The sequence below is a fragment of the Notamacropus eugenii genome, chromosome 3 (assembly GCF_028372415.1).
Source record: "Notamacropus eugenii isolate mMacEug1 chromosome 3, mMacEug1.pri_v2, whole genome shotgun sequence".
Lineage (NCBI taxonomy): Eukaryota > Metazoa > Chordata > Mammalia > Diprotodontia > Macropodidae > Notamacropus > Notamacropus eugenii.
This window is the reverse complement of record NC_092874.1, coordinates 114494949-114522420: the sequence shown is the minus strand read 5'-3', so window position 1 is coordinate 114522420 and position 27472 is coordinate 114494949. Positions and strand designations below refer to the sequence as shown.

General features: G+C 42.4%; 1 protein-coding gene and 1 long non-coding RNA gene across 2 annotated transcripts; both read left to right on the top strand.

The window, feature by feature from the left end:
• The first annotated feature begins 418 nt into the window (after positions 1-418).
• On the top strand, positions 419-27125 carry LOC140533210 (stimulated by retinoic acid gene 8 protein homolog). The gene is made up of 8 exons (XM_072652644.1): positions 419-667; positions 6916-6991; positions 7500-7584; positions 9095-9250; positions 12571-12859; positions 20806-20855; positions 24325-24436; positions 26902-27125. Exons 1-8 carry the CDS (start codon positions 479-481, stop codon positions 26971-26973), a joined length of 1029 nt encoding a protein of 342 aa, XP_072508745.1. The 5' UTR covers positions 419-478; the 3' UTR covers positions 26974-27125.
• LOC140533211 (uncharacterized) lies at positions 24832-26754 on the top strand. The gene is made up of 2 exons (XR_011976835.1): positions 24832-24874; positions 26703-26754. It is a non-coding gene; the product is annotated as an uncharacterized lncRNA (long non-coding RNA).
• Positions 27126-27472: the final 347 nt, after the last annotated feature.

Here is a 27472-nt window from a genome sequence, read left to right as displayed (position 1 = left end):
TTGAAAGAGCTTCCAGCCAGATTGTGAAGGGCCTGAACTGCCAAGTGAAAGAGTTTGCATTGTATCTTAGCAATTAGAATCTAGGGATAGGGATTGGACTGGAAGGCCACTCCTTTGACCATATCAACTACATCAAGGATTGAAGAAGTCAGACTCCTCCAGTGCCTTGGCATTCTTGTTCTGTAACTCAATGGGAACCTCTGGCTGCCAACCCAATATTGATAGCTGCTGGGTTTGGATGCCGTGTGGTACCATGTGCTGTATTTCTGTCAGGGTCGGATGTGCATAATGAGTATGCATGTAGGGGGTGCCTTGCTTCCATTCTCCCTCTTCCTCTTTTGCTTCCATCCACAGCCTCTCTCTCCTCTGTCTCTCTCTGTTTCAGTCTCTCTGTCTGTCCATCTCTCTGCCTCTCTCCCTTCCTCCTGTATATTTATTTAGTAAAGGCAGAAGGCATAATATTCCATTGCAGCTCTTAATGGAGACGTCCGGAGACAGCAGCCCATGTGTCAGCGGGACTCCCAAACTCCTAACCCAGCTACAGGAGTTAGAGCCCCGACTGCTGCGGAGACGCTTGTCTCAGGCCCGGCACCGAGCAACGCTGGTCAGACTCTTCAACAGCCTTAGGAAAACGGTTTTTTCTCACTCTAATAGTAAAACAACAAAGGTATGGAGAGGCAGGGGTGAGTGGCTCAAAGGGGAGGGAGATAGCAACATAAGTGGATATAGATCAGGGATCCCAACATTTTTCAGGAAGAAGGAGCGCTTAGATTCAAATCACTTACCTGTATGACACAGGACAAGTCACCTAACTGATCTGGACCCCTGTTCCTTCACTTCGTTGTTATTCAGTCATTTTTAAGTTGTGTCTGACTCTCCTTGACCACATTTGAAGTTTTCTTGGAAGCTTGTCATTTCTTTCTCCAGTTCATTTTACAGATGAGAAAACTGAGGTAAACAGCGTTAAAGTGACTTGCCTAGGGCCACATAGCTACTAAATGTGGGAGGACGGGTTTGAATTCACAAAGAGGAATCTTCCTGAGTCCAGGTCTGCTGCTCTATCCGCTCTGTCACCTAACTGGCCCTTCCTCCTCTTTAAAAAAGCTTTAGGTCACCTTAAAGGTCGCTTCCAAATCGAAATCTATGAATCTGTAAGATCATCTGTTCCTCACCTGAAAATGAAATAGGAGTGCAGGGAGAGGGATCATGGAGGAACCTGCCAGGATAACTCGGGGCAATAGGGAATCTGGCTATGCTGGGGCAGGGAGAGGGGGTTGTACAGCAGCCATCAGTGTTTCAGTTACTTCTGGCAATATCTTCCCTCTCCTCCTGCCAGAAATGCCTAAGGGAAGAGAAGTGGAGTGTGGCTTTAGCACCCTGGTTAACTGATAGGTCATGATCTTCTAGCCGGAACATTGTCACGGATCTATGTGACCATGAGTGTGAAACATTCCTGTCTGGGTGCACGTGGGGAGAAGGAGAAGCCTTTTGGATATGAACCTATTCCAACTTCAGTCTTCTGGTTCAACGGATCCCTAGAGCAGAGAAATGACTCCATTTCCCTCCTCAAACCAACTATGATTCTCATAGTCAATCAAGAAATGTCATTCCACTTGCTTAACTTCTTAGTACAACTGTGGCATCACCTGCTTCTCATCTTACCTTTGCCCTCTAACTACAGTCTACAACAAAGAGCTATCTGGCAAATGATGGAAGGGCAATCATGGGAGGAAATCAGATTAGACTTCTTAGCTCCAGGGGACAGAAGTAGAAGTATCCGGAATGACACTGAAGAGAGGTAGATTTAGACTCCATGTAAGGAAAAGTTTTCTATCAATTCCAGCTATCCACCAGAAGTGGAGTGAGCTGCCCCCAGGAAGCAGGGGTGGGACAGGGTGGACTTTGGCATCTCTCACCACTGTCATCATTGGGGGTCTACAACCAAAGTCCAGATGACCCCTCATCAGGTATGGTGTAAAGGGGACTTTTGTCTGAGTCCAGGTTAGACTCAGTGACCCCCAAGGTCCTTTCTGAGCCTACAACTGCTGTATTTTAATGCAGATGGTAAAATATTGCCTCTACTAGTGGTCATTTTTGTTAATTGTGATCTCAACAAATTTTGTAAAGACTTATTTAACTGTGTGGCATTTGGCATTTCGCATCTCTCAACCTCAGTTTCCTCATCTTTAAAATGGGAGTAATAATGGTGTCTACCTCGCTGGGTTGTTGTGAGGATCAAATGAGGTAATACATATAACGTATTCCACAAACCTCAATGCGCTCTATAAATGCTTTGCGTTGTCGTTCAGGCGTTTTTGGCCGTGTCCGACTCTTCATGACCCCATTTGGGTTCTTCTTGGCAGAGGTACTGGAGTCCTTCTTCAGAGAAGGAAAACGGAGGCAAATAAGGTTAAGTGACTTTCCCAGGGTCACACAGCACGTGTCTGAGATAAGATTTAAACTCAGGAAGATGAGTCTTTGGGACTTCAGGTCTGGTGATCTATCCATTGGGCCACCTGGCTGCCCCTCTAAATGTTGGCTACTGTTACTAATTATCTTAGTTATCATTATTAGAGTTAATCTGATTCATTATTATCAATCATATTTTATATAATCATCAATTATTAATAATAATAGTTAATCTTATTGGTTCTATTATTATTATTGATTATCTATTATTATTGCTGTCTTTGGTGAGCAAAGAGCCTCAGATTAGGAGAAGTTCTTCCTGGTCTTTAGGTTTTCTGGGTTTCAGCCAAACAAACAAACAAACAAACCTAACCACCTGGACGGATAGTCAGCCATCTATACTCCGTGCTGCCTGAGGCTGGAGCCACGAGTTAGCTGCTGAGAGGATACGAGAGCCGGCAATCCTGGTCCCAGCAAAGCTCACCCTCTTGTTGGGGAGAAGGTGCTGAAGCTTCTAAACCTCCAAACAATACATTCCCAGAACCGTCTAAAAAGCACGTTGGCCCTGGGATGATTTGTCTCCTTCAAACAGAATGCAAACTCCGAGAGCAGGGGCTGCTTTGCTTTCTGTCTTTGTACCTTGAGAGACTTAAAGTCACAGCGTTTTTTGTTTTGTTCATTTCTTTTGGGAAATTTCATCCTTATTGGGACCTGTAGTCTTGCCTGGGGCGTCTACACAGTTGCCTCAAGCGCTCAGATTAAGTGACTTGCCCAGGGTCACATAGCTAGTATGTGTGTTGGGGGGGGGAGGGGGGAGGAGGGGTGTCTGTCACTGATACAGCTCAAATCCAGGTCTTGCTGCCTCTAAAGGCAAACTTTCTCCACAACATTTACCTGCCTTTTGCCTTGTGGGAGAGTGGGCTGTCACTAAGGACCCGCTGGCTTGATTTGAATGGAAGGTTCTGTGGGTACAGATGACAGTCTTAAAATTTCTGGCTTCTTTGGACTCAGTGAGACTAGACCTCAGACAAAAGATATGTCACTCGCTACAGAGTTTGCATTTGAAGTCTTTCTAACTTGGGTTGGAGTTGTCAGAGAGGGCCCTCCCTTCTCAAGAGGAACTTTTGAGAATTTAAGGTCACTTCCATAGGAGGAAGGTACAACAGAATTGTTATACATTCGTATCAATCCTGTCTGACTCTTTGTGACCCATGACTTGGCAAAGATACTGGAGTGGTTTGCCATTTCCTCCTCCAGCTCATTTTACAGATGAGGAAACTGAGGCAAGCAGGGTTAAGTAATTTGTTCAGTGTCATACAGCTAGTAAGTATCTGAGGCTGAATTTCAACTCAGGTTTTCCTGACACCAGAATCTCTATCCTCTATGCCACCTAGCTGCCCCTAAATTAGAACAGTACTTTGATAATGGTCATTTCCCCATGAGTCAGAAGTTGTGGTCATCCAGAAAGGAACAGTCTTGAATAGTGTCTTCCTCCTAGCAAGGACATGTTTGCTACATCAACTTAAAGAGCTAAACAACTGAAAGGAGAATGTTTATCTGAGTTGAAAGAAGCTATAAAATCATACTTTTCCTTCAATGTGCAGAGGGTGCTAAATAGAATGGACATTTGGGACCAGAAGAGACAGGCAGTGTGGTATATAATAGCTAGAGTACTGGACTTGGAGTCAGGTAGGCCCCTCACCTTTGACATTGATTAGTTGGGTGACTGTCAATGAATTTAACCTCCCTGAGCTGTAGTCTTCCCATCTATAAAATGGGGACGACAATATCACTTACCTCATAGAGCGTCAGGAAGGGGATGTGTCCAAAGTGATTTGTAAACTTAAAAAAAATCTCAACTTACCTTTTAGTGCAATTTTAAAAAAATGCTGAATTTAACAAACATCAGATACAATGTACATTTCCATATGGAAGTGGAACAAAAAAAAGAGAATTTTACAGGATGTTTACAACCTTTAAAGGATGATAAATCACTATAAATAGTAGAGGAGTTCATGGACAAGAACGCTATTCTTTCTGCTTACTTTTCCCTATAGTTTTGAGACACTGAGTCCCTTTAGTTCATGGAGGATCATGAGAGACAGGTTGCAGGGCTCCAAAAGAAGAAACATAGTGCCTTGCCTACTTAGTACTTTCATTTTAAAAATAAAAGCATTTTAACCTCTATTCTTAATTTTTAGGTAAGTCCATCTCTATGCTCAAGCAAAAGGGGAATGCCTTATTGGTCTGTAGGAGAGAAAATCCTTGTCTCATTCTATGTGGCTATGGGATTATACGTTGAGAGCTGGAAGGAACCTCAGAGGCCCTTTATTCAAACACCTTAATTTTTGTAGATGAAAAAATTGAGGCCTGAATTAAGTTGCTAGTCCAAGTCATGCAAGATCTGACTCCAAATTCAGCGTAATTTCCACAGGGTCATAGGCCTTGTAAGAACATAGTTGCTTGGAGCAACAGGAAATGCACCTCTGTTTTGAGTGGATTGTTGATGGTGGCTTGTGTTACACAGGAAATGTTTTCTATTGTACTGTTGCTCTGGTCCTTCTCTCTTGCCTTTGGGTTGGTCAGAACTCCTTGCCTATTGCTTTGATCTGAGCATCTCCCTGTGGTGCATCCAGTTAGTGTGTGAGTTCACCTAAAATTGCAAACTTAAATCCTACCTGATGCAATATGCAAGTAAGGTGGAATAAAATCAAGAAGTCATCTGTGTTGTCTCCCTTTGTGGAATAAGAATGTAAGAAGTTTGAATGGAGTCTGCCTTTTTCTAACTTTTCACACTTTTTGGGGGACAGGGAAGGACAGGAGGAAAATTTCTATGCTCATCAATTCAGGGTTAAAGCTGACAATGCAATTGGAAATTGTGCCTGTTGCCATGGTGGCTATTTAATGAGTTATTAGATGAACCACAATGCTAATAAAATTTAACCAACGTTTCTGAAATGTCAGCTGTGGGCATGGCAGAAAGGGGCACAAAGGTGAATTCGAATAGAGAGCCCACTCTCCAATTAACCATTGTTTGAATGGTGGATTGGCATGTTAACTGGCAACACATCGTCACAGGTAAGCCAAATCTAGTTCGGCTACTTTAGTTTGCCAGTGTACATTGAAGCTAGGCATCCTGAAGACTGATATTCAAACTAGTCATCTCCTGTTATAGGAAATCTTCTTTCTAAAAGGAGCTAGTAGAATTTCTTAGTCAGTGAAGGAGTATGCCAAAGTCAATGTGAAGTACAGTTATCCCTTCCACGTTGTAGGGCACAGCATTGCCTCGATCTGGAAAAATATGTGTAAAAAGTTTTGGTCCTCCCTTCATGCCAGAGAAGAAGTCTTTTCTTTATGGGGTATTTATAGTACCTTATTGTAAAATCTGAGTTAAGTATTTGGTCATAGGCTCTGTGTCATCTGCTGGCCTTTGTGTGTTATCTGCTGCTTCAGTGAAACTCCCCAAAATTCCCATTTAATTTCTTGTGCTGACTCACGATATATCGAAACCACAATGGGAAAAGTTGCAGTGTGGAAGGGATAACTGTATTCCATGGTAAGAAAGCATAAACCACAGTCCCTACTTACAGGTTGCTTCTAGGCCATTATTAAAGAAATTACTTAAGCCAGGATTCAAACCAGCTGCATTGAATATACATTAAGTTATTTGTTTGCCTGTTTTTTTTTATACCTCCACCTTTGTCAAGCTAGGAGGTGTCTTCCTGGTAATGTCCATGACAAGATACTGTGGCTCTAAGGCAAAGAGCACTGGAATTGTAGTCAGAGGACCTGGATTCATGTGCCTGCAGTCCCTTATTAGTCTGTGTTCCCTTAGTCCCACTTCACCTTTTGGGGCTTTAGTTGCACTATATCAGAGGCTTTTAATCTTTTTTATGCCATGGAACCCTTTGGAAGTCCAGTGAAGCCTTGGGGACCCCTCTTCCTTCTTAGAATAATGTTTTTAAATGTATGACATAAAGGATTACAAAGAAAAATTGAAATGCAGTTATCCAAATATTAAGGAAAACAAAATCATGGACCCCAAATTAAGAATGACTGGACTAGATGAATTCTGAGGTCCCTTACAGCTCGAAATCTATCATCTCTTTATAATCCACAGACAGGTCTGAAATTGTTAAAACTCTGTAGGGGTAGAGTTGTAGCTACTGCGTAAGCATCAATATTTAAGTTGCTAATCTCAGCTTGTCATTTTAACCAAACACTAAAAAAAACACTCAAGTAACATTTTGCTGATCTCTACTTACCCAAGTATTTTGGTATTTCATATAAAACCCATTTATATGAGCTCTTTTAAAGGCTTAAATCCTTGCAGTTGAATTGGGCCTTGGTCTTTTACCCATTCCTGTCACTTGCATCAAAATAGCTGAAAGATTGTAACCAACTTGTGGGAATGAAGAGTCCACAGGGGAAGGCCTCTCTGCTTCTAGCAACACACACCTGCTTGGAGTGGTCAGGGAGGGGCTTCAGCTTTGCCTTTGTGTTCAGTGGCAGGTTTTGCGTAAGGCGAAGACTCACATTCAGGAATTGGAGAAAACATTGGATAATTTGTTGAAGATGAAAGGTAACTGCGTATCGTGGCATGCCCCTTCTCTCCTTCCAGGATCAAACCTGGCTCTGATGCTCAGTCAGGTGGGGTTTAATTCTGGATAGATGGGTTAGAGTTTCACTAAATGAGAGACAAATGTGAGCAGCCTGATCTGGGGTCCTTGGCAGCCCTCTAGGGCAGGACAACTGGATATGGCATATCCCTCACTTGGGAACCCCTCATTAACCAGTAGGAGGAGGAGGAAGAGCAGGAAGATCTCTAGATAGGCTGGGGATGAGTTAGGAGAAAGGTCCCTTCCAGTTCTAAGCTTCTTTGACCTATGATGCTACATGTTTCTTGTCTTCTTAATTCTTTGCATTCTCATTGTTGGCTTTGCCAATCCTCCTCTGCCTTCCTTGGTGCCCTCCTGTTTACAAGAGGGAGCTGTCCTCAGAACCTCCTGAGTATTGAACTATGGAGTGTCAGGCTTCCCATCTGAACAGCAACATCTCTTTCCAACACCTTCCCTTCTTCCTGACAACAGAATCCTTAAACCTGGAAGATGGAAAGGCATCCACTTTAGAGGAGGTCAAAGCAGAGTATGCCATGATGTACTTCAACAATCACAGGTAAGGCACTGTAGACTCCCAAAGTTTAAGGACGTTTTGCAAACATTTCAGAAGTACCAGCTGTGTACATGCCAGGCATCGTGCCAGAATCTGGAAGCGAATGCCAACTTTAGGTCTCTGTCTCAAGGGGCTTATAGTTTAGCAAGGGGGTATTACATACTTGAATAACATTAGTACACATGACCCTCCTTCTTGGACATTATAGCCCAACCAAAATGGTCTCCTTCCTACAGGTCACTTTATGCTCCATCTCCATGACTTTATATTGGCTCTCCCTCATACCTGGGCTCCACTCCCTCTTACTTCTGCATCTCAGAATTCCTAGCTTCCTTCAAGACTCAGCTCAAGGGCCATATTCTTCTGCGGAAGACCTCCCTCTCTTCTCCCAGCTGCTATTGCCTTCCCCTTGGAAATTACTTTTGATTTCTCATGCATATACCTATGAACATGTTGAATCCCCAGTGAAATGTAACTTCTTTGAGGGCAGAAATCTTTTGACTTTTGTCTTCAAATCTCCTAGATTTAGCACAATCCTGGGTGCTAAGTGAGTATCAATTCATTAATAGTGCAGATGTGGGAGCCATACAAAGTGTCATATGATGTCTGGGGTGGGGGAAAGAGCATTCATGACTAACTGAGGACATCTAAGTGGTACAGTGGATAGAGTATCAAGCCTGGAGCTGGAAAGACTCATCTTCCTGAGTCCAAATCTGCCCTCAGACACTTACTAGCTGTATGACCTTGGGCAAGTCACTTAACCCTGTTTGCCTCAGTTCCTCATCTATAAAAAAGCTGGAGAAGAAAATGGCAAATCCTTCTAGGATCTTTCCCCAGAGAACCCTCAATGGGGCCATGAAGAGTCAGACATAATTGAAACAACTGAATAACAACATAGGGGATGAGGGAAGGTTTTCTGGAGGACACTTTTGAATGGAAATTTAAAGGATGGATAGGAATTCAATGGAAATGTAAGGGAGACTATTCTAGGCATGAGGAGCAATGGAGATAAGAACAAAGAAGTGGGTAAATATGGGGTCTATGCAGCAAAGGAAAGTAAGTTACCCAGTCTGACCTGAGCATAGAGTACAGAGATAAGAGAAAGGTGGGGGTGGGGGTGCAGACAATATAAGATAGAACTAGAAATGTAGGGTGTAGTAGAGGGTAGCCAGAGGTAGACAATATAAGACAGAACTAGAAATGTAGGGGGTAGTAGAGGGCAGCCAGGCCATGAAATCTGAGCTTCATACAGTTGGCAAGTCAGTGCTATTTTTCATGAAAAAAATGAAATGAGCAGGTGTGTGCATGAGGAAGATGAATCTGGTGGCATAGGATGGGAGGAGAAAATACAAGAAGGAAGATCATTAGGAGACCATCATTGTAGTCCAAGTCAGTGGGACAATTGAATTAGTCTAAGGGTCTGAACTAGGGAGTAGAAATGAAAGTAGAGAGAGGGAGGGATAAATGTTAAAGATGCTGTCCGCTTAACATGTGTCTCTGTTTATTTCCCCAGCATGACATCAGAAGCCATGGGTGAGAATGGTGAAACAATCTGGTACCTGATTCAAGAGCTTGACAGAGAAGCTGTGGAGGAGGAAGAAGAGAGGAGAGATGAGTTTTCCAACTTGTCCTCGATTACCTCATCTCCTGACTTGTTGGAATTTGAACGGTATGTAAGTGACATCCTACTAGTCCATGGTTGGTGGTATTGGTAATGGGAGTGTGTTTGTGTGTGTGTGTGTGTGTGTGTGTGTGTGTGTGTGTGTGAGAGAGAGAGAGAGAGAGACAGAGACAGAGACACAGAGTGTGTGTGTGTGTGTGTGTGTGTGTGTGTGTGTGTGAGAGAGAGAGAGAGAGAGAGAGAGAGAGAGAGAGAGAGAGAGAGAGAGAGAGAGAGAGAGAGAGAGAGAGAGAGAAGATTTGCTCAGTCACAGAGCAAAAAGGCATTGACCTAGGCTAGTTCTCTGCTTGGTGAAATGGCCTATGGTGGGCCTTCTAGGTTCCTTTTCATAGTTTTCACAACTATCTCTAGAAGCAGAGGTTTGTAACTTGGAACATCTATCTAAGTCTTTATCTCCCTATCTATCCACACATACGTACATATACATATATGTGCTATATATACAGGTATCACTGTATTTTAATATAAATTGGCTTTCTTTGTAAACTTGTGTGTTTTTTTTAATACCTTTAAAAACATTATTCTGAGAAGAATGGGGTCCACAGGATTCCGAAGACGGCTAATGGGGTCCATTATAGATTGATTGTATCTTATCCTTTAAATAGAAAAGCAAGTTGTATATTATAGAGACTTGCAATGTCATGGGCAAATACTCTTTCTCTGTTCTCTGTTTATACAGATGTATAAATGTCCATAGTTTTTGGAGGTTGTTGAAATAGTAAATTAAAATAATTAAAGGGAGAGAGAGAAAAACAAAAAGTGAGGGGTTTGGACTAAAATCCTCTAAAATTCCTTTTAGCTCTGAATTTCTGATGTGTGATGTTATGACTTGAACAGTGACATGGAAAGGCAGCCCTGTGTCAGCCCCTCTTCTCCCAGGCAGAGGTTAATCACGATGTGCCAAGCATCAGGGTAGAACTTGGCCAGCAGAGGGCAGCAATACGATGCTTCTGTAGAGTCTTTGGGCATTTTCCATGCTCAGATACAAAATCTATGGGCTGTCCAACACAGCAGACATTTACCTGGATCATTCTCCATAGAACTCTTGTTGGAGGCGGGGAAGACAGCACCTGTTGTGTGACAAAGGGGTCCTTTCGTCCCAGAGTAACAGTAGCATTAACATTTACATAGTGCAGCCTGGAACCTCAGGTTCCCACTCCAAATCCGGAACCTCAGGTTCCCACTCCAAATCCAGTATGCCCAGTATACTAGATAATAGCTAGCATTTATATAGAATCTACTATGTACCCTGCACTATGCTAAGCACTTTACAAAGGTGCTCTTATCATCCTTATTTTACAGCTGAGGAAACTGAGGCAAACAGAGGGTAAGTGACTTGCCCAAAATCATATGACTGGTAGTTATCTAAGATTAGATTCAGTCTCGGGATTTCCTGACTCCAGACCCAGTTTTCCGTCCACTGTACCACCTACCTATGTCCACTATACCACCTAATCACCTTAACATGTCTGTCCCTCCATACCCATTCCCTAATAAACCTCTCTACTCAGCCAGGACCTGCGGAGAGGCACCTTTCAGACTATTACATAAGCCCTGTCCTGCACAGGAAGTACATAGGTCTTACACTGAACTCTGATATGACAGAAAAGACATAAAGAAGCTCTTCTTCTCTCACTCCCTAGCTCCATTTTGTTGAAGGAGAATTAATTATAATAGTAACTAACATTTCTATAGCACTCTAAGTTTTATAAAATATTTTATACCTATTGTTTCATTTAATCTTCACAATAACCTTATGAGTGAAGTGCTATTATTATCCCAGCTTTAGAGATGAGAAAACTGTGACTAAGAGTGAAGTGACTTGCCCAGGGTCACACAGCTAATAAGTGTGTAGAACTCACATACTTGGAGTCCAAGTACGATACTTAATTTGCTACAACATCAAAGCATGAGGTTCATAGTTCAGGGTCCAGATTTCTCACAAAGTTCGGGACCCCTTCCTTCCCAAGGTCCCTTGCCAAGATTAATTTCTTTTCTTGTGGTCCCTGTAGTTGTAGCATCCATAGAAACACAGAATTTTAGAATTGCAGAGGGACCTTAGGGTTCTCAGTTTATAGTATCATAGGACCTCAGAAGCATAAAAGAACTCAGGGGTCATTCTAGTCCAACCCCCAATCGTTGTAGGAATACTCCCTGTACATCATGTGTGACAAGAGGTCATACAGCCTCCCCTGGAAGACCTTCTAGTGCTAAGGAATTTATGAACCTTTGAGATAGTCGCTGACTTATTTGGACTTTGCTTGTTAAGAATCTTTTTTTTTGATTTGTTGCCAAATATAGCTGAAATCACTATGACTCTTCTACGGGGCAGGCAGAGATAAAGTCCTTGCCTAATCATGAAGACTGAGGGAGTCATCAAGGGTATTCTCCAAAAGGCCTCAGTAGCATTTCACAACAATGTTCCATCTTTACCAGCAAATCAGGATTTTCCTTGTTTACAAACCCAGAAACAGAACCAGAGCTGGTATAGGCCTCTCACCATGCTCATTCCCAGCCAGGACAGGTCCGTGATTTCTGGTTGAATGCCCCAAGGATGTCCTGCTTTAGCCTTTGGGAATGCAGCAGCAAAGTTAAATGACCCCAAGAACAAGTAGGGCATCAAAATGATGCCACCAACTCATTCTCATCCTATCACAAGAAAATCCTAAGATCTAGGACAAAGCTGGGTCTAATATCAGAAGGCAAGCCACTTTGGGGACCCCATTCCCAACCCTACTCATGATCTGGGTTGGGTCATTTCATTATTCTCTGCTTCAGTCTTTTCAGCTGTCTCATAGGAAGAATGAATCCTGCTACCACTTCCTGTGTCCACTGCTCTGCCGTGACTAAGGAGCACATAAGTGTTGTTAAAATCATTTTTATCAACAAGCATTTATGTTCTCTCTCTCCACAATGAACAAAAAAAATCAATCAATTCCTTGCAACAAATGAGCATAGTCAAGTCAAGTGAATTCCCTCATCAGCCTTGTCCAAGAATGAGTATGTCAGACTGCGTTGGGAGTCCATCATCTCTCTGGCAGAAAGTGGGCATCATTGGGGGTCTTTTGGAATGCACGAACATTTGTCAGAGGATATTTTAGAAGAGATTCCTGCTCTGATGCAGATGCTGGATTCTGATCATCCCTTCCTCGGTTGGCTAATGTCCCCAAGCTGAGATTCTGTGAAACAATCACACCTCAATGAAACATGGGCAGGGGGAGTAAAAAGTGGGGAGCAGCACCTTTGACCTCCTAGTGACCACCCTTGATCACCACCCCTCTCCTACCGCTGGCCTTCCTCTCTTCTAGATATCTCTACTTCTACAAGCAGACAGTGGACCTTCTGATCCAGAATGGAATCATCTCCCTTGAGCAGGTGTCCCTGCCCATTGTCTCTACAGTCATCTCCCATCTGTGGCAAGAGCTTCCAGAAGAGAAGAGAGAAAGTATCCTCCAGGCCTGCGTTCAGAGACAAAGCAGCTTTGTCAATGCAAAGGCTCCCTGCCAGCAGCCTGAGTGTCTTGCTGAGGACAGTGTGAAGGACAGTGGAGTTGGCAGCCAAGAGGCCAATGAATCCCTGGTCTCCACTCCAGAGGAGGTAAGTGGGTCTTTTGGGGGAGACAGAGGTAGGTCCAGAAGACATAACCATTGCTATAGATAGAGAAAGAGGCCAGGAAACTTCTCCAGGGTGACATCAATGTGTCAAGAATGTCACTAGAATCATAGCTGATATCTTTGGAAGTTTGCACTACCACAATGCTGAATTGTTGGTCATGCAGGGATTTTTTTTTTTACTAGATCCATGATTTTATTTGGATAGGGCACTCTAGGTGGTTATGAAGAACAACAACTTTGATTCTCTTAGACTGGTACTGCCTGAGTCACTTAGAAATTCAGAGTCCTGGGCAGGGTCACAGAGCCAGACTATGTCAAAGGCAAGAGTGGAAGTCAATTCTTCATGGTTCTAAAGGCATCTTTTCTATTCACTATAACAGGGAACCTCTATAGCTACCTATTCATTCTTTCAGTCATGTCTGATTCTTTGTGACTCCATTTGGGGTTTTCTTGGCAGAGATACTGGAATAGTCTTGCCATTTCCTTCTCCAGCTCTTTTTACAGAGGAGGAAACTGAGGCAAGGGGGATTAAGTGACTTGCCCAGGGTCATACAGCTAAGAAGTGTATGAAGCTGGATTTGAGTTCATGACGATGAGTCTTCCTGACTCCAGGCCCAGCACTCTACCCTCTGGACCACCTAGCTTCCCATCTATAGCTACCACCTGCAGGAATTGTAGAAGAAAAAACTCAGAGGATAAGTTTGAGTCTTCAGGTAGCTGTAACAACCATTGGCCCAACTGTGGTGGAGCGCATGGGTCAAGGGGAGGTTGTTGTTATTCAATCATTCGGTCAGGTCTGTCTCTTCATGTCCTCATGGACAATACTATCCCTGGGGTCTTCTTGGTCATTTCCTTCTCCAGGTAACAGAGATTAAGTGACTTGTCTAGGGTCACACAGCTGGCAAATATCTGAGGTCACATTTGAACTCGGGTCTTGCTGACTTCCAGCACTCTGTCCACTGAACCATGTAGCTGCCTCTTCAGGGGAGGTTACCAACTTGCTAACTGACTGAAATGTCCTGTAAGTAACTTTTCTGGCCTGAGAGAGATTCAGGGGACCCGAACCATTCTACCACCAATGAGGACAGAGAGGACTATTTCTTCCAACCCACTCTGGAGGGTCCCAGTTTGATTCTGACTCCCCATGATTTTCCAGCCTGTCAAAGCCCAGTAAGAGTTAGGGACATACCTTGAACTGGTCTCCCTTAGCAGGATCAGCACCCACAGTGGAAAGATAGCATGGGATCAACCACATACACAAGTGAGATCTTGGGTAATGGAATTCTCAGCATAGTAATCAGGGAAAGCCTTTAGGAGGAGGAGAACTTGAAAGAAGTAATGGGAGATGGAGGGGCAGAGAAGAGAGTGGAAAGTCATTTCATGATGTGGGCAAAAGCACAGAGGCCAGAAAGAACAATGTGTATGAGAACAATATGGCAGATGGACTGATTGGGCTGATGTGGAGGAGGGGGTAGAAATAACGAGAAATGAGTTTCAAACGGTTCTGTGGCCAGTTAATATGGCAGAACCAGAGGTGGGGGCCACCAGGCTGCCCAGAAAAAATGAACCAGCCCCAGCTGAAAATGAAGCAGGTCGATATATGCCAGTCAGCACAGTATCGGGCCCATGAGTGGGTAAAGAAGGATTAAAAAGAAGGATCCTTAACTTCCTTCAGGTCTCAGTTCAGGTACTGTACCTCCTACGTGAGGGCTATCCTAATTCTCCCTACCCAACTATTAATGCTTTCCCTCTCACCTGCCTCTCCCCAAGGAGTTACTTTAATTCACTTCATCTGTATATAGGGTGTCCCAGAAGTCTTAGTGCACCTTGTAGTTTGCTTTTTTTTTCATCTATGTATGTACATGCTGTCTTCCCCTACCCCCTCTGGTTGAATGTTAGCTTCTTGAAGGCAGGAATTATTACTATTAATGGCTTTGTTTCTCCAGCCCTTAGGGCAGTTAGGTGGCACCGTGGGTAGAGCAGCAAGACTCATCTTTCTGAGTTCAAATATGGCCTCACATATTTACCAGCTGTTTGACCCTGGGCAAGTCACTTAACCCTGTTGGCCTCAGTTTCCTCATCTGGAAAACAAGCTGGTGAAGGAAATGACAAACCACTCCAGTATCTCTGCCAAGAAAACCCCCAGTGGGCTCATGAAGAAATCAGATACAACAACCAAAACCTCCAGTCCTTAGCACAGTGCCAAGCTCGAAGTATTTGATTATTGAATGGGTGGTTGGATGGAGAGATGCATGAATGAATGAATGAATGAATGAATGAATGAATGAATGAATGAGGTACTTAAAGTGGGGAAGGGGAAAACTCATGGTTCCAGAACACCAGCCTTATTCTTCTGTCCCCTTATTCCTTACCTTCTTCCCAAGTACCCCACTTGCCAGGATATAGATTTATTATCAATCTTGGCAGACACAGAGGGGAAAGTTTGAGGGCAAAGAGGAATGGGTGGTGAGTTGTCTAACTAGTGGGGAGATCAGGACAGCTGTATGCAGGAGGGGCAATTAGACTCCATTCCTCGAAGGCTTAGTGTAAGGATGAGTGAGATAAGACATATGGCATTATCTCATTTTAAAATAGCACTTGATAATTGCCTGCCCTTTGCCAAGTGTGGTATTTGACACCGTGCACAAAATTGGAGTGCAGCTCTGTTCACTCAGATGTCTTGTTTATTTGGCCCAATCTGTTGGGGAAACCTTCCAGTAAAGGGGAGAAGTCTCTAGCTTGGAGTCTCATGCATCCTGGAGATGTCTGATAAGTCTTAGCAATTGAAAAGTTTCCAACAAACAAGAGAAAATCTAAGTTCACTCAGATCTAAGATACATTAATAAAGCTCTACTTTCTTGCATAACACAGTGATTCCTGACCCTAATGCAAATAACTTACTAAAGAAGTCTTGGAGAATTGCCCAAATCTCAGAGAGGTTCAGGGGTTTTCACATGGTCATAGAGCTATTAAGTATCAGAGACACTTGGGGACTCCTAGTTAGAGCTCTTGAGTTGGAACGTGGGACATCCCAATCCTAGAAGCAGCACTCACTGATAGGCTCATAGACTTAGAGCTGGAAGGGCCACCTAATTCAATCTCCTCATTTTACAGATGAGGAAATCAAGGCCCAGGGAGGCTAAGTGTCTTGCCTAAAGGCCCACAGATAGTAAGCAGTAGATTTGAACTCAGGTGTTCTGCCACCAAAGCCAGTGCTATACCACATTGCCTAGGATATGGCACAGATAAATAAATAGCAAACCAAATACTTCCTACTTATACAGTGCTTTACGATTTGCGGTGTGCTTTGCTATGATAACCTTGGAAGGGAGGTATAAGGAAAATAAGTGTTATCATCCCCATTATTAAGATGAGAAAGCTTAGCAAGGCTTAGCAGCTAGGTGGAGCAGTGAATAGAAGGTCAGGAAGACCTGAGTTCAAATTTGTCCTCAGATGCTTCAGAGCTATGTGACCCTGGGAAAGTCACTGAACAGGCTACCTCAGTTTCCTCGTCTATAAAATGAGCTAGAGGTGGCCTAGCGCTACCAGACCTTAAACTGTACTATAAAGCAGCAATTATCAAAACCACTTGGTATTGGCTAAGAAAAAGAGAGGTAGACAAGTGGAATAGACTTGGCACTCAAGATGCAGTAGGCAAGGAATATAGCAACCTTCTGTTTGATAAACCCAAGGACCCCAGCTTCTGGGATAAGAACTCATTGTTTGATAAAAATTGCTGGGAAAACTGGATAACAGTGTGGCGGAAATTAGGCATAGACCCATACCTGACACCGTACACAAGAATAAAGTCCAAATGGGTACATGATTTAGGTATAAAGATTGATACCATGAATAAACTGGAGAAGCAAGGAATAGTGTATTTATCAGATCTATGGAGAAGGGAAGAATTCTTTACTAAAGGAGAGATAGAATGCATTATGAAATGCAAAATGGATAACTTTGATTACATTAAACTGAGAAGTTTTTGCACAACCAAACCCAATGCAACCAAAATCCGGAGGGATGTAGTAAATTGGGAAAAAATTTTTACAGCTAAGCTCGGGGATAAAGGCCTCATTTCTAGAATATATAGAGAACTGACCCAAATGTATAATCATACAAGTCATTCCCCAATTGATAAATGGTCAAAGGATATGAACAGTCAATTTTCAGAGGAAGAAATTAAAGCTATCTATAATCATATGAAAAAATGCTCTAAATCACTATTGGTTAGAGAGATGCAAATCAAAACAACTCTGAGGTACCACATCACACCTATAAGATTGGCAAACATGACAGAACAAGAAAATGATAAATGCTGGAGAGGATGTGGGAGAGTTGGAACACTAATTCATTGTTGGTGGAGCTGTGAGCGCATCCAACCATTCTGGAGAGCAATTTGGAACTATGCCCAAAGGGCTACAAAAATGTGCATACCCTTTGACCCAGCAATATCGCTACTAGGACTATATCCCCAAGAGATCATAAAAATGGGAAAGGGTCCCACATGTACAAAAATATTTATAGCAGCACTCTATGTAGTTGCCAAAAACTGGAAGTCAGGGGGATGTCCATCAATTGGGGAATGGCTGAATAAATTATGGTATATGAATGTAATGGAGTACTATTGTGCCATAAGAAATGATGAACAAGAAGACTTCAGAGAGGCCTGGAAGGACTTATATGACCTGATGCTGAGTGAAAGGAGCAGAACCAGGAGAACTTTATGCACAGCAACAACCACAGTGTGTGAGAGTTTTTTCTGGTAGACTTAGATTTTTGTAATAACACAAGAACTTCTGAAAAAAAAAAAAATCCCAATGGTGGACCTCAAGGCAAAATGCCTTCCACACTCAGAGAGAGAAATATGGAAGTCACTCACATAATGTAGCAGATCATGTTTGTGTATGTGTATCTGTTTGTGTATCATGTTCTGATTTGTTATACGGATTCTTTCATTTATCTTAGTCTGACTACATAGCATGACTATAGTGAAAATATACTCAATAGGAAAGTATATGTAGAATCTATACAGAATTGTATGCAGTCGTGGGGAGGGAGGGAGGTAGTGGTGAGTGGGTGGGGAGGGATAAAATCGCAATTGTATGGCAGTGATTGTTAAACATTAAAAAAAAATAAATAAATAAAAATAAAAAATAAAAAAAAATAAAAATAAAATAAAATGAGCTAGAGAAAGAAACGACAAACCCCTCCAGTATCTTTGCCAAGAAAACCCCAAATGGGGTCATGAACAGTCAGGCACGACAGAAATGACTGCACTGACTGAACAATAAGGAGAAAGGCTCAAGAGAGGGTGTTGTTCATTATCACACAGCTGAGAGCGCTAGAGTCTAGGCTTGAACCTGGGTCTTCTGTCATCAGGTACAATGCTCTTTCTATTATCTATTCCATCTCTTAAACCCTTGGAGGTAGAGGGAGATGGAATTCTTAGTTTGCAGGTATCACCAGTGTCCTAAGTGTGGGTCCAGTGTACGTATACACACAACACACAGTGGAGTTTTGGTGCCTCCTCTTTCTTTGAGAATGGGGCTTCTCCTTAGTGGAGCGATAAGAGGAGTAAAAGGGTGGTCTCCTCTTTTGTTGTTTGGTCATGCCTGACTCTTCTTGACTCCTTCTGGAGTTTTCTTGGCAAAGATACTGGAGTGATTTGCCATTTCCTTCTCCAGCTCATTTTACAGATGAGGAAACTGAGGCAAACAGGGTTAAGTGACTGGCCAGGGTCACGCAGCTAGTAAGTATCTGCGGCCAGATTTGAACTCAGGAAGATGAGCCTTCCTGACTCCAGGCCAGTACTCCCCTCCTACTGTACCACCTAGCTGCCCATAAGTAAAGCATACTCCAGGCACCAAATAATTAGATTTCCTTTTCAGTCAGTGATCATGTTCCTCATTCCAGGGATGCCTATTGCTACGAATTGAGAATTTAAAAGATAATCACTTTTTTGTTGTTACTACAGCCCTTTGCTCAAGATTGAAGCATGTTTTTTGTCCTGTTCAACTGAAATGTAGCTTCATGGATGCCATCATCTATCTATTTGTCTTATTTAAAGGCATGGATAGATCCTAGGCCATTCATTCTAACCTAGTTCCATTAACTTTATTCAAACTCTGAATATGTCAGAATATGACGTTGCACGTAGAGGAAGTTATTAACAAAAATCTCTTCTTTATGGTTGATATTGATTTATGTCACCAGTTTCTTGGGTGGTCCCTGGTACCAGTGAAGACCCCTGAATTTGTTCAACATTACTCATAGGAGTGTTAAACAGAAACTGGTGTTTGAGATCTTTACTAAGGATATTTGTACTTTCATATTTTCTTGTTTTTCTACTACTTGGGAAAAGTATTTCATATATACTAAAGAACAGGTGTGCCTATTCCAGTCTCTTAGTTAGTGTCTGACACTGGAACTTTGTTGGCATGCAGATTCGATCAGCATCCCAGTCTCATAACAGACCTTTCTGACCTGAGATATTTAACCTTCTCATCCAATCAGTCTTTCCCCCTTCCTTAAAGCGGAACCCAGTCCCCTCCGTATCTATCCCCTTGTGCTCAGCATCTGCCTGCCTTCTAAGTGAGCATACCCACCTCAGCTCCCCAGAGTCCACTCTCCCTTTTCAGTTCTCATCCCTATTTTAGTTCTCCCCATCCTCAGTGTTCGAGGTAAATGTTCTAAGGACTCAATTGAGGGGAGGAAGGTTAAAGAAGTTGGCTATTGCAATGGCAGAACCAGGATGGTGGGCATGTTCCAAGATGCCCAGTCCAGGACCTTTCGATAAGACCTCAGAATCAGGGAGAATCCTGATGGCAGGCAGCACATTATTAACCAAACAGGGTTAGGAAAGGAATCAGTTCTCTTTTTGGATTTTCTTAATCGATTTCTTTTTTCAAAATGGTGTCATTTCCCAGTATTCTTGTCCCATAGATCCTGTCTTTAAAAGTAGTTAAGCAACAAAAAAAAGCAAAACAAGCCATGGCTTATATCTAAAAGTATGTGGACAGCTAGGTGGCCCAGTGAATAGACTACTAGGCCTGAAGTCAGGAAGATTTATCTTCCTGTGTTCAAAACCAGCCTCAGACACTTACTAACTGTGTGATGCTGGGCAAGTCACTTAAGCCAGTTTGCCTCAGTTTCCTCATCTATAAAATGAGCTGGAGAAAGAAATGGCAAACTACTCCAGTGTCTTTGACAAGAAAGCCCCAAATGGGGTAATGGAGAGTTGGACACAACTGGAATGACTGAATAGCAACCAAAAGCATGTGTGGTATTCTGCACTTACAGTCCCTTCCTTTCTACAGAAACCATCTGACCTCTGGAGTCAACATTAGTCAGTACGTACATAGAGGGTGTTTTTAAAAAGTGTTATTTTCCTTAACATGATTGTGGCTTTTATGTGTTTCCGCTTGGTTGTGCTTAAGTCCTGCATTTGTTCATCCAAGGCTTCCTAAGTTTCTCTGGACTCTTTATATTCACGGTTTCTTACTCTATAAGAACATGTCATTCCACTCAAACACTACACAGTGTGTTCATTCATTCCCCAATTGCTGAACAGTCACCTTTTGTTCCCCATGTTATCGGTAGCACAAAAAGTGTTAATGTGAATATTTTGGATCCCTATAGATCCTTTCCACCTTTGACCTCCTTGGGCTAAATGCCCAGCATTTAGGGTCATTGTGGGGCTAAAGGGAATGAATAACTTAGGCAGCAGTCATGCTTCTACTGTTACCCTTCTGCCCCCTGACCTTACAGCGTGGAGCCCACATGAATGTGACTAGTTTCCAGGTTAAATCTTGTTACCAGAAGTTTTACTACAGAAATCCCAAGCATATTGGGATTCCTGGGTTATTGACTTAATAACCCAGAAATGGATTATTGCTTCTGACATAAGAAAATGTGAACCCTTCACAGATCCTGTTTGAAGATGCGTTTGATGTGGCCGCAGGTGTATCCAGCCCCAGGTAAGACAATAATAGCTAGCATTTACATGGCGCTTTAACGTTTGCAAAGTATGTTACATATGTTGTCTCATTTAATCCTTACAACAACTCTATCCAGCAGGTGTAATCATTATCCCCATTTTACAGAGGAGGAAACTGAAGCAGGTTAAGTGGCTTAGCCAGGGTCGCAGAATTAGTAAGTGTCAAAGACAGGATTTGGATCCGGGACTTTCCCTCTCTGAATCCATCACTCTATCTACTGTATCACCTTGTTACCTAGGCAGACACTTACTGGACCTGAGGAAGACAACCCAAGGAGGGCCTTTTGTCTTGTGCGTACAAGCTAACTGGGCAACTAGGTGGCATAGTGGATAGAGTGCCAGCCCTGGAATCAGGAGAACCTGAATTCAAATCCAGCCTCAGACACTTAAGAGCTGTGTGACCCTAGACAAGTCACCTGACCCTGTTTGCTTCAGTTTCCTCATCTTTAAAATGACTCAGAGAAGGAAATGGAAAACAACTCCCAGTATCTTTGCCAAGAAGAGCTCAAATAGGATCACCAAGTGTCAGACAACTGAAACAACTAGACAACAACCAAACATTCTGCTGTGCAAAGGCATGTGTTGCAGAGTGCCTCGTGTCACTGCTTCTTCTCTTTAGTGATCTGTAGTATGGGATGTCCTAGAATGTGACTCCAGGATCAGCCAGCATGGCTTCAGTGGCAGGTCTGGGCTAGTGTTAAAATCACTCACTCCTTTATCCTTTGCCTTGAGACCACTGTGGATCTTAACCCCATCCTACCCCACCCCCCACATCCCCAGCTTGGACATAAAGTAGGTCAAAACTGGCCATCATGGGTAGAGTTCAAGTGTAAGGTGCACTTCTAAAATCCTAGAATCTCAGGATTAAAAGGTACCTAGTCCTCATCTAGTTCAACCATTATCTGAAGTGTGAATCATCTCTGCATAGGTCTGACAAGAAGTCATCCCACCACACATGGAACTCACCACCACACGAGGTATTTTCAGGTAGCCCTAATTAGGAAGATCCTCCTCAAACAACCTAAATCTGCCACTTTTAATGTCTGTCTCTTTATTTTTCCATCATTCTTCTAAATCTGGTGACCCTCCCTCCTCTGGAGTCAAGCCATCTATGAGTATCAGCTACTGTTTAGTTTGTAGCAAAGCATAAGAAATAAGTAAAGGACTGAGATGTAGAGAAGATGAGAGAGACAGAGAGAGACTTGATTACATACTTAATGTGTTAGGCACTGTGCTAAGTAGATATAGATAGATAGATATATAGATAGATAGATAGATAGATAGATAGATAGATAGATAGATAGATGGATGGATGGATGGATGGATGGATGGATGGATGGATGGATGGATGGACAGAATACTTATGAAAGAAATGAGTAATATGTGCTAGGCACTGTGCTAAGTAGTAGAGAGCTAAATAGGTATATAAATGACAGATGGACAGATAGATGATAGATGGATAGACAGACAAATAGGTTGATTGATAAATGGATAGATAGAATATTTATTAAGTTGCTATTAAGATTACACAAGGCTTTCCCTGCTGTTTGCAAGGCAGAGGTTGCTTTTTGTGTTAGTCAAAATTACTTTATGTTTATTAAGTTCATAAGAATAAAAAGAAATTTAAAAAAACAAAAAAAGAAAGAAAATTGCTGGAGACAATATTACCTTAGTCCAAGAACAGCCTTGCTGAGAGATGGCCTGCATTTACTTCTGACATTGTTACCTCCTTATTGAAATAACTTACTTTTTTTAGTGAGGGAGTTAGGAAAAAGGGGTCATCTGAAGAAAATTGTCATTCCTCTAAGACAAGTCAATAACACAGGAAATGGTTGCTTCTTTTCCACTTCTTTGGGGGAGGAAGAAAGTCATTCAAGACTCAAGATAGAGCTAAAGAAAATCTAAAAGGTCATCTCAGGATGGATCCTGTTGCTTCAGACCCTTCACAGCTGCATGGATAAAGAAGCCATCCGGCTGCTTTATTCTGAAGATTGGCCAGAGACTTCTTCTCCCGCAACACATTCCTTAGTCCCCTTAGGACAGAGAGAAAAGATGATTGATTATACAGGTGGGCTTCTGCTTGGATCATTGTGCCAGAGGTTCCCACTGAACATGGGATGCCTTCATCGGGATCCTATACCTAGAGTTGGAAGGTACCTTAGAGGTCACCAAGTCCAATAGCAACCCCCCTTTATTTTAACACATGAGAAAACTGAGGCCCACAGAGCTTAACCTTATTACACAGATGGCAGAGACAGAATTCAAGCATGGGTCCTCAGCTTCAAGATCTAGTGGTCTCGACCCTGCTCTCCCCTCAGACCCTTCAGAATGAATGAACATGGGTTCTGGTAATAGTAAGTGACACCTTTAGAATGATATAAAGTTTACCTAGGTGGTGCAGTGGATAGAGCACCAGGCCTGGACACAGGAAGACTTACTGTTCTTCCTGAGTTCAACTCTGGTCTCAGATACCAGCTATGTGACCCTGGGCAAGTCACCTAATAACCCTATTGGCCTGAATTCTTCATCTCTGAAATGAACTAGAGAAGGAAATGACAAACCACTCCAATATCTTTGCCAAAAAAACCTTAAATGGGGTCACAAAGAGTTGAACGTGACTGAAACGAAGGAACAGCCACAGAAGTTACACAAGGTTTTATACACACTCGCTTGTAACAGACCTGTGAGGTTGGACATGCTATGTTATTCCCAGGCAAGTAAACACTGGGGTTCAGAAAGTTTGCAGCTTGTCTAAAATTTATGGCAAACAAGTAGAAGAGCCAAGATTAAAAGCCAGGTCTTCTGAATTCCAACCTACTTGCTCTTGTCATTAGACCATGTTGGTTCTGTGAAATGACCTTCGTTGGAGAACGGAGCCAATGTTCTATGTTACTGCTTTGTGGGACAAGGGGAGGAGATGCTGCAACTAAGAATTTTATCCCTTTCTTCTGTCTAGAGATTATGACCCAGAATCCCAAATTTGACCATGAAGATTGTTTTTTAATCTAGAATTGTGATTTCATGGGTGTGGGCAGCTCCTACTAGGTAAACTCAATCCTGCTGAAGCAGACTGGCAACTTGACCCTTGGAGCCTTTGAAGGTTGCCTGGGGCACCAAGAGGCTAAGAGACCAACCCCACCATAAGGAGAGTTTATTCCTGTCCTCATCATTTCTCATGTGTACTAAACAACTCAAACTAAGGTCTGGAATATCATGATGGTAATTTATATCATGAGAGATTAAAAGGGAGGGACCAAGGAGACACAGTAGAGCTTTGCCAGGAGTGGGTTACAGAGTATGTGCTATGTACTGTGGCTTTCTTTAGCTGGAGTCTTTGTGCGTGGGAATTCCACCAAGGGTTCAATAGAAATATTCAAGTGTACCCAGGGAAAAGTTAAAAAGAAACCCAAAACATAGGAGTTAAATATTCTTTTTATTTCTATTGTCAGTTCAGTGTTCGCAGGTTGCAGCTCAGAAAATCCAGAGGAAAACAACCATCTCTATGTGCAGATCATCGGTTTCTTTAAGGGCCTTTTCTGTGCTAACACACAGTTGCCACAGGTAGGACAGACAGCAGAGCAGATAAGATCTCTGCCCCCTTGCATCTCTCCTCGATGGAGGAAAGGGATTTTCCAATGTATTTCATTTGCTTGAATTCCTAGGTAGCTCAATGATATGCCCACTAGCCTTTTCATCTAAGAATCCAGGAATTAAATTCCTATTTAATGGGAGTTTTTCAAGGCAAATATTTTGTATGAAGTAGGAACTGAATAAATGTTGAATAACTTTTTCCTGGTCATGCCAAAAAGGAGTCAACTCATTTTCATTTCATTTGGCCTGTTTCCATTTGGAGATGACTTAAGTCATGTGTTCTCCTATGAGGCTGAAAACTATTAAGAAAAAACTGAGAAGAGAAAGGAGAGGATGTTTCCTAAGGCAAGATTTTTTTTACATCACTCACAAGGACAGAAGAGTTTCACTATCTTCAGAGACCTTCTGGTGAGTAGCCTAGGACTCCAGTTAAACTTCAGTTTAAAAACAAAAGCAGAGAGAAGTGATTTACTTAAGGGCTGCCCAGTAAGGTCAAATCCCTACCTTGTCAGCACAGCTGGACCTATCTGACTTTGAAGAGAAAAAGCCACTGTGATTGTCCTCCTTCATCCCTGTTGTGGGTGGGATGGCGGGGACATTTTGTGAAGGTTTACGTGAAATTTGTTGACAAATTAGAACTCGATCAGCTTTGGGAAGTGGGGGGTGAAGGTTGGATTAAGTCGTCTTTAAAAAAAAAAAAAAGGCTGAACGTGAAATTTAAGGATGCTACCGTTAGGTGGCAGTGAAGCGTTTGTCAAAAGGTCAACACTCTGTTAATGTTTTGCCTGGAATTTAGATACCAGGACTTCTCTAGTCAAGCCTTCGGGAACTTATTAAGAGTCATGAATTTTCTACCCTTTATTTATTTTTTACAATGTAATTCTTTACTAAAATAGCCTAAATAATCACCATCCATTAGTTTAAAGATATTTTATATCGTAAGATGTTTTCTTTACTCCAACACCACTAAGGTACAATTTGCTACCTTTCTCTTGAAACATAATGGTTTGGTTTTATTTTTAATCTTCCCCAGAATTCTTAGCTAGGAGCAAAACTACTGTTGCTGGCTTGGGACCTGCTCCTACTTTTCCCTCAGCAGCCAATTACTTCTTATCCCCAGCACGGCTGCTGTAGGTTGTTGGACAAGGTGAAAAGGGCAGCCTCAACTTGTCTTTTCAGAATTCCAGGCTCTCAACCCTTTCTCTACCCAAAATTGACGACAGAGAACCGTCTCAAATTGTCCCCACGTTCTCCCTCACCCATGAGAAGAAAACGCTTTCTGCTTTTACCATTTTTAGTTTCCAGGTCCCATGAGCCTTGGCCAGATGAGGCAGTGAGTGTGACTTAATTTACATAAATATTTACTAAGTTCCTTTACTAAGGACCTGTTGGTGTGAGCTGTGGTTTCAGCAGCTCACGAATCCCTGCCTACAGTTTCCAGAGCTGTTTTCCTGGATTCCTATGGCACTTTAGAGTGAGTGCAGAGGGCATTTTGAGTAAAATGTAAACCAACTGTTTACTCAGAAATTCAAAACTGGGATATTATAAATTGGGTTTTTGCTTGTTCTTTATTTTTTTAAAATCTTAAATTTCCCCCCTCCCAGTGGGCCAGGCCTTCTGGTCTCATCTTGAGTATCCTAAATGCCTCTTCTTTCAAGCTTTGGAGAATACTTCCTGAAGCTGAAACCTGGTTCTTTTCCTTCTTACGTGGATGGATACAAATAGTTCCTTTTCGAACCTGAATATCCTTTGTTAGGGACTTGGAAGTAGTTTTTCAGCCTTGCTGGCATCTACACTTGGGGAAGGACCAGTAATACGGGCTTTTTTTTCCTATGCATTCACTTAAGATGCCTCCACTGCAAGTAGGAAATGTGCTTGATGTTTCTTTAGCAGTGAAGAGTGATTTCCCTTCAGTCACCCACATGTCTTGTGAACCCCATCACCCATGTGACCAGTGGGCACACCTTGACAGGGTTAGTGCTACACTCCAGTTAGAGAACAGAGGAGAACTGATTGACCCTGAGACACAATCAAACTCAAACTCTGTAATGACACTTTTTTCAGTGGACCATTCTGAGCCTAGGGTTTTACCACAGGGGACAAAACTTAGGAATTTTTCCTATTCTGGTGTCCCATTGGAGAAAGTCCCCAAAAAGACTTCTTCGTGCTATCATAGAAGAAGGTTGAGTGAAACTGAACTGGGGCCTTCCTTCTTAGAACTCCGGTTTTCTTCCAGAAATTGGTAACTGAAGATCAAAGAGAATGGACTTTGGAAACAGAAATTCAGGTAACTTTTGTGAAAGGAGGGAGCAACAGTGGGTTGGTCTGGGGATGATGGGTGGGACATTCAAAATAGGTTATAACTTGGACTGGATAGTTCACAGAGAAAATGTTCTCACTTTCCCCTTAATTTCTTCCACCCTGGTGTTTTGCAGGAAGAAGCCATCCCACTTGATGATGAGACCGTGATGCTAAGGTGCACTGAAACCTTTGATGAGGACTTATAAGAGAGGAAGACTGGGGAGTGTTCATGGTTAAATGCATTGCTGAAAGCTGAGATCACACCCACAACTCCATTTGAGGGTTTTTGGGGTGGGCTTTCCTGGGAATGGTCTTAGGATCTGACTATTTATAAAGTATTTAAATGTAAACCTTAAGTTTTGGTCTGTGAGTGAACTGTGTCTTCTTTTAGGTGGAGAGGGGAAAAGTTCTTATACAAGGTAAAGATTCACATGGGTATTCATACACACACATACACACACATGCATGTGTGTGTGTGTGCTCTTCAAATTTTTCACAGTACTTTACTCAGACCTTTCCTTCCACATTTACTTCTCTCTTTGTCACGGTGATTTATGTTACTCAATTCCACCTTCCATTAGACCACAGGTTCCTTGGAAAGCATGTTCTTTATCATTTCTATCTTTGCATCCCCAACAATGAGCACCATTTCTCGGGCATAGTAGGGATTTAATAAATATCCATTGAATTCAAATGAAGGGAGGC